General features: G+C 42.3%; 1 protein-coding gene across 1 annotated transcript; it reads left to right on the forward strand.

Moving 5' to 3' along the window:
- Positions 1-575: 575 nt before the first annotated feature.
- On the forward strand, positions 576-4,309 carry LOC120278561 (vegetative cell wall protein gp1-like). Its single transcript, XM_039285316.1, has 2 exons — positions 576-762; positions 3,576-4,309. The coding sequence occupies exons 1-2, from the start codon at positions 576-578 to the stop codon at positions 4,307-4,309; spliced, it is 921 nt and encodes a 306-aa protein (XP_039141250.1).
- The last annotated feature ends 3,574 nt before the right edge of the window (positions 4,310-7,883 follow it).

The following is a 7,883-nucleotide window of genomic DNA, read 5'->3' on the forward strand; positions in this document are numbered from 1 at the left end:
ATATTATTGATAGTTCTTTAATCCTTCTTGGTGAAGGTATTGGACATATGGCAACCAATCTTGTAAACGGCAGGTGTTATTTGGTCTCTATAGCGGAAACGATTGTCGAAAGTTAAGACAAAAACATGAGTTCTAGGTATTTAGAAATCATCCGGAGTACTCCTTTCGCATCGTTAATTGAAATTGAACCTGTACTACAAGAGAGGGGATTGCTCGATGCTCGCTGCAGAGATACGATGAGCGCCTCCCAAAAATTTAAAATTGGTGAGAGCTTGTTGACGCTTTAGGGTCGAAGATGTATCCATTATTCTTGGTCTCAGATGCGATGGGGACGCGGTGGTTTTAAAAAAGAGAAAGCCACATTCAGAATTTGAACAAAAATATTTCTCAAAAACCCTATGAAAGACATAGGGAAGCTATAAAAAAAAACTCTTAGCACACTAGTCCGGAAAAGGGAAGAAGAAGAAAACTTTGTGAAGATATTGTTGGTATTCATCATGGGGACCATGCTGTTCCCGAACTCATCATGTTCTATTCCCAATTGGCTTGTAGACTATATAGACGATCTTCCCGTAATGCGGCGCTATGCATGGGCTCAAGCCACACATAAGTGGCTTATGGATGGCGTCCCGCAAATGGCCGCCAGAGTTCAAGCAAGATGCTCTGGTAAGAAGACAAACACTGGCTACTTGCGAGGATGTGATGTCGCTCTAAATATTTGGTTCTACGAAGTAACTAGCACCGGCAAGAAGGTGCAATTTGGTAACTGATAAGTGCTTGAGTAGACATGTTTTTATGCATGTTTTACATACATTGAGCATCATATTTTATTCGGTTTATGTCTCATTTCGTGTATTGGGTGTTCTTTTATGCATATAGGTTGTGAAGGCATTAGGATTTCAAAAGGGAGCGAAGATAGGCTATCATGGCATAATATTGGGAGTTCTTGTACAAATCAAGTTGGAAGACACAAGAGGAGTTCGTTTATGAGGAGATGTGTGCCAACTTCCATAGTTTTGCAAGCCAAGTTATTAATGGAAGGGCACAAAGGCAGCCATGTCTCCACATTCCTCCTCTTTGTAAAGATTTCAAGACCTTTCAAGACGCATTGATGAAGGAAAAGCCAGATAGCTCTACCATATGATCGCAGCCCGATCGCGTGGCCTTAAGAGGAGATTGTTTATCATCGCGCTGTGGAAATCATCGTAGCGAAAGTGCTCGTAGGCAAATTCATCGAGACGCACCATCAGCAGAGATCATCGCTCACGCGCCTGCTGAAATTCCCGCGCGACCGCGTGGAAAGTCCTCGCAGCCCACGCTGGCGTGGAAAATCCACGCGCTGCTGGGGGCACGTGATGACGCGTCAGTGAGGCCTATAAATAGCCGCTTTTGCTCTATTCTTTTCTCATCTTTGTGCGGCTCTTGAGGGGTGAGACTGCTAGGGTTTGGAGAGGAGGTCTTTGCGGCTTTTGGAGGCGCTTCGTCACCAACTTTGATCGATTCCTCCTCCGTCATAGCATCAAGGAAGCCACCGTGAACCTAGCTCGGAGTGGGTCCTTCAAGACGTCGAAGCTCTCCATCAAGGCCATCGCTCATATATAAGGGGTTTATTTCTATGGTTTTAATGTACTTTCATTCATTGATGGTGTGTTTTTGTATGTTGCTCCATGGAGGGCTAAAACCCTAGAGGGTATTTGGGCTTGTGAACCCTAGGATTCTCATCTTTTGTGGATTTGCTCTGTGTTTCTATTTAATCCGAGTTTGATTAAGTTTCATTCTTGTTTGTTTAATGCTTGCTTGCCTTATTGATCTTATGGTTATTTGGTTTGCATGATTTGTTGCCTTGGTGGGAGAGAGATCTCCATTAGGGTTAGAACCTCAAGATTGAAGAGGGTTGAGAGGGTGAGTCATGAGATAGTGAAGTGTCCCCTTTCCCTCCGATTGGTGTATTCTATCTCCATTCCCCTAAGCTCTATGCAACCATATTTGGTGGGAGGCGTGAGATTGCTCGATTTCTCCGCCGGGACCTTGTAGGGGGTTAGGATCTTTCGCCGGGAATTAGGGTTGGATCAATCTTTAGGAATTAGATACACGCTTTGGAATCCCTAGAGTGCTTTTAGCGGTCATATGTGGTGTGAGGTGTTGAGATTGAGCGATTTCTCCACCGGGACCTCGAGGGGGACTAGTATCGGTGATCTAGAGATAGACCCGATTATGTTTGGATCTCCACGACTTAACTTACTCATCATAGAAACACTTTGCTTATCCGGTACCCTAATACCCTGAATCCTAGGGGAGCATCTGCCCAATACCCCACTTTCATCGATTGAGATTCTCCTTCCATTTTTACCCTTGCATATTCGCCTCCGTGTTCATCTCTTTGCACATTAGATCACCACACTATCCTATTATCATTAGGCTAGATAGCAGAGAAGAAGTTAGTACTAGTAGCCCCTGCTCCCTCGTGGATTCGACTACCCACTCACCAGGGTAATTATTACTACGACACCCGTGCACTTGCGGTTTACACACGCATATTCGGACGTGTCAGTAACACTCCCCGGATCCTGTGTTACGAGGTAAACAGTTTCAAGAAGCAAGCATCCATCGGTTCATTGCTATCATCAGTCGAGGGGAAAGAGGTATTTAGTTTATACTTAACTTATTTAGTGTCCGCTTAATAATTTTCTTTTCCGATTTAAATGTTTAGTTTACACTTAATATATTTAGTTTTTGGTTAAGTTTTCTAGTTTTCACTTGCACAAAAATGTTTTTAGTTAACTTTTAGGTTTTGCACTTAAAATATAATTTTTTTGCTTAATAAATTAGTGTTTACGGTTAAAATATGTAGTTTAGACTTAATTTGTTAAGGTTCCGCTTAAGAATTAATTTTGATTGTTGTTTTAAGTTTTTTTCGCTTTGAGTATCATTGTTTACCTTGACCGTATGTCATTTCCACATTACGCTTTTCCACCCTCGCCCGACTAATGTCAAGAAGAAGCTCTTGTCGACAAGCCACCGTGGAGAAGAAGTGGTTAGCAAAAATATGTCTTGACGCAAAAATCTGGGAGAAATCCACTGTGGAAACGTGGACGGTCTCCCTCACCACCGAGGAGCCCACCACGTCGGGGTCGACATGGTTCTGTTTCTGTTAATCCACCGAGGGGGTAATTGATGAAGACATTGGGTTAGATTTACTGAAAGGTTTTGAGAAGTTGTCCGAAATTGTTGGTGGGCTTCAAACCGTAGTTGAACTAATCGAGGGTCGTAGCCCTTCCAATGTCACACCGACAACTGACGACACCAAGGATTTGCCACCGAAATAAGAGGCCAGCAAGAGATCTCGAGTGAAGAAGGTTCCCTGTAGCCGAAGACAACCATTGCCTATTCTCGTATCTAATGTTTCTGATTATGCTCCTCTCAAGCCGCCATCACGACAATCTACAAAGTCTCAGCGATTTCGCAAGTCGATTGCCAACCGTAAGAACGGCCTCTAAAAATTGCCCCGAAAGGGCAAAAGTCAAGACAAACTCAATTCCCCTAGTCACCGAGTTCGCTCTTTCGGACCCACAAAGCACCATCCCCACGCCCTTCCCTCTCCGCACCAGCCAAGCAATCCCCACCCGCTTCCCCCTCCACACTCGATCCGTCATCCCCACTCCCTCCCTCCTTTACAACCAACAAGCAATCCCCACCCGCTTCCCCTCTGCACCCAATCCGTCATTCCCACTCCCTTCGCCCTCCCGGACCCGCGCTATCTTCCCCAATCCCTCCCTCTCCGGATCCGCAGAACCTTCCCCCTGCCCCTTCCCACTCCGGACCGGTGCCATCTTGTCCATTTCCTTCCTTCTCTAAACCGACGAAGCCATCTCCACCCGTTTCACCACCAGTCGACGTCACCGAAAACGTCAACGTCAAGTCTATAATCGAATCACTAACATCCTTGAGAAATGATCTGCCCCCTTCGTCAGATGAGAAGTTTGGAAATGTGGAGGACATCCACACTGACCCACCAACTGGTCATGAGGTATCGAACATGGAGGACATCCACACTGACTCCCCGAATCTAAAACTGTCTCCGTCGACAAGCGCGAAACCATCAACTGACACTACTGATGAAGCGTCAGTTGTCATCCCAAAACCAATACCGGAGACGTCATCAATTGAGGAACAGGCAGTGGTACCGACCGAACAAGTTACTCAGACTTTTAGGGTACCACGGAACAAACGTCCTGCCGGATTTATGAGATTAAATAAAGTCAAACAACTGACAATCAGCCACTTTCTAAACTGTCCGATGGACATGTAAGCATCCTGTTTATACTTTTATTGTCTTCACTTCACTTAAGTTTTAATGTTTACACTTAATTTTAATGTTTTACGCTTACATTTTAGTTATTCCAATTAAACTTACATTTTTCCGCATAAGTGTTTATGTTTTCACTTAAGTTCAAAATTTGCCTCTTAACTTCAAAGTTTTCCAATTAAACTTATATGTTTCCGTATATGTTTTAATGTTTCCACTTAAGTTTCAATATTTTCCTCTTACCTATAAATGTTTCCACTTGGTTAAAAAAATTCCCGCTTAATTTACAATGTTACGCTCAATTTTAGTGCTTTGATCCGGTAGGACTTATGTCTGGAAGAACGATGTGTCATACACCACTCGGGCCCGTGTCTACTCTCGTTGAAGGGAAGGAAATGGTCACTGATGATGTGATGGAAGTATATGTATTGATAATCATAGAACGATGAATAACGTAACCGCACTCATTACAATGTACGCTCAAAGAATCACCCCGACCACTTGCTCTTTTTGATGTCCCTCATCGAGCACACGTAAGAAGAGTCATTGGTCATGATGGCTGATGTTGTACATCGGTTTATGGATGTCGACGCCATCTTGATGCTTATTATACTTCATGGTTACTTCCATCTCCTCGTACTCGATAAAGTGAAGAAGGAATATATTCATTATTCCTCATCTGTCAGTCTGAAATATGATCAAGATGCCATCCACATGGTAAACAATGTTTTCATTCATTTAAACTGTTTCTATTTTCGTCGCCATTTGGCTTGACCGATGCATGTTTTGTTGACAGCGGGAACTATTTGATAGATGTTTAGCAATCAAATTTGGTGATAACTCGACGGAAGCTTACCTTTTTAGACACGAACGGAATTGCCCACGGAAAAAGCCGGGTATAGTCGATTATCCAGTCTATGTCATGCATTTTATAGAGCAAATACTCGCTGGCGAGAAACTAAAACTCCCTAAACAGCCATTCCACACTTGCGTCTACGTTTCGCGGCTCACATATTGATGGATGGCGTTGCCTATGGTCGCCTAACTTCCGGAGAATCAAAGAACTGTTAGGATATGTTTAACAATACGTTCTCATTAACTTGACTTTTCTTCTAGTTTGAGTTCTCGACATGTACTTATTTGCATATCACTATGATGCTTTGAACAAGAGTTGTTTGTCATGCACGTATATGCTTGTCTACTTAAAAAGAATCGTTCTTAGTTAAAATTAGTTCATACTGCTTAAATATCGCTCATACTGCTTAAATTTCGTCCATACTGGTTAAAATTAGTTGTTTTCACTTAAAATTAGAACATACGGCTTTTGTTGTGGCAAGCTACACGTAAATAACATCATCTAGTCAGTCAGCTATCGATGCATTATAGGATCTACGGTTATGACCAGCATCATGGCAACGGCTGCATCGTAATTCGTGAACGATTGATGCTTGTGACTCTAGACGCTTCTGTCTTGGCCGACCAACTGGCTTCTTGGTGATTGGAGGGCGCACAAGTAGTTCGCGATTGATATCATCTGGTTTGTCATTATCCGCATCGGGAATATGGCTTCAGATATGCTTGTCGGTAAGAGTCCACTATGAAGTAGTCATCGACATATCGATGAATATTTGTGTCTGTCTGTAGTATTGCCGCACATGCATGTTTGCATGGAATGCCATATACCGCCACTCACGACATGAGCATGTCCCAAGCCGCTCAAATTGATGCAAGAGTTTTTTCCGGTCAACCACTTCAAAATGGTCACCGTCGGAACGACTCAAACCCGAAAGAGGGTTGCAAGACTCTTCAACAAGTTCTCAATCTTTCGATGTATGACGTGACATAGACGCTTCTCCCATCTCGAGATTGTTCACGTCGATGACACAACATGCCCATCAACTTAAAACCTTTGTACAAAAGAAGAATCATGAAATAATAAGCTGGAAATATTAAAACTTAATCGAAACACTATAATTTAATCGTGAAAACGATGTAACTTAAGCGGTAACAATTAAACTTAAGCTGAAATATTTGAAACTTAATTAGAAAATTATAATTTAATCATAAACAATGCAAGTTAAGCAAGAAATCTTAATATTAAGTGATAACAATTAAACATACGCGAAAAAATTTAAACTTAATCGAAAAATTATAATTTAATCAGAAACTATTTTATATTAAGCGTAAACAATTAATATTAGCGTAAAATAATTGACACTCAATCGTGAATAAATAAATTTAAGCTGAAAATGGTGCGACTCTATCGAGTCTACCATGTTTGTGACAGGGAGATGGCGTGCCTCTTTTATCCATGCATTAAACGACTCCGCCACGTTTGAGTACATATCCCCCCATCTCTCACCTTTGAACATGTAGTTCGCCCAAAGTGTGCCAAATCGATTTCAAGATCAACCATTGATGTGCATCCACCGATGTGTTTAACGGATGCAAGCAAATTTCATCGAATTCTTTTTCAAAGACATGAAAACACAATTCTCGATAATATAGACTAGCACCTTTCTTTCAGTGATTTGCCAAGTCCCGACATTTGTTTTCATGAAGTTTGCTTCCAGTGGCGCAAACAATATACATGCGGTGAGGAAGGGAATACCTTCATGACAAAGATTGATAAGGCCCTTGGACCTATCGATATAAAATGTAATAAGTTTCACATATTCATCATTATCATATATAGTATCTCCAAGCTTTGACAAGAACCATCGCCCAGCTCGAGATCCGTTTTCATTATCTACTGATTACAAAATGCCACATGAAAAAAACCATCGTTCCCATCTTTTCCCGTCATACCCAACAAAAGTGCCCATGTATTTACCGAGCAAGTGAGTTTCATCTAGGTACAAACGAATGGCTCTACATCCTCGCCTTGAAACCAATGACATGCTTCAAAAGTCAAAACGCACGCTTGAAACCGGACCTGCTATTCTTCACGATAGCAACGCTACTGTGGTTTGTCACTAACACCTTCTTCGCGCTCACATCAATAAGTCATAGCTCGCCACCTCACTCCCATGCAAAAACCTCCTTGGTGACCTCTTTCCCCAGCTAGCTTGTTTATAGGATAAATAGACACCTTGGTCTCAAGCAACATATCATCGTCGAATGTCAATAGCCCTATACAGGGGACGGTCATTCAGCTTATGTATGACACGTGCACTCACCCACTTTTTTTATGCCTTGGGATGTAAGGATTTGCCAATACAGCCACCACACGCGGTGTGTGGGATACATCGTCTTGATCCTAAATGTCCGGTGGTTACCTTCCATGGACGCTGGGCACGCACGATTCACAACCTTCAAAGCAGACACTTGATCTACTACCGCTTGTCATTCTTGATGAATGTAAAGATAAAATTGCGTTTGATAGCAAAATTCCTAAGTGCATCTTTAAAATGTTCACTGTCAGAAAACTGATCACCGACTTCCATTGAAACAATCTCTTGATCTTCTGACGAAGGCCGGATGAATAGAACACCCAAGAAGTTGTTGATGGGTGGAAATGTGGCCTTGTCCAAGAACATACTCTCCAAAAATAAATCTTTGTAGGTACAAACGGATA

This window comes from Dioscorea cayenensis, chromosome 16, assembly GCF_009730915.1.
Source record: "Dioscorea cayenensis subsp. rotundata cultivar TDr96_F1 chromosome 16, TDr96_F1_v2_PseudoChromosome.rev07_lg8_w22 25.fasta, whole genome shotgun sequence".
Taxonomy (NCBI): Eukaryota; Viridiplantae; Streptophyta; class Magnoliopsida; order Dioscoreales; family Dioscoreaceae; genus Dioscorea; species Dioscorea cayenensis.

Excerpts from the sequence above, each read along its gene's own strand:
- LOC120278561 (XM_039285316.1), top strand. The coding sequence starts at position 576 with ATGCGGCGCTATGCATGGGCTCAAGCCACACATAAGTGGCTTATGGAT. Across the intron at positions 763-3,575 it reads CGGCAAGAAGGTGCAATTTG|CACCATCCCCACGCCCTTCC; the intron begins GTAACTGATAAG and ends GGACCCACAAAG.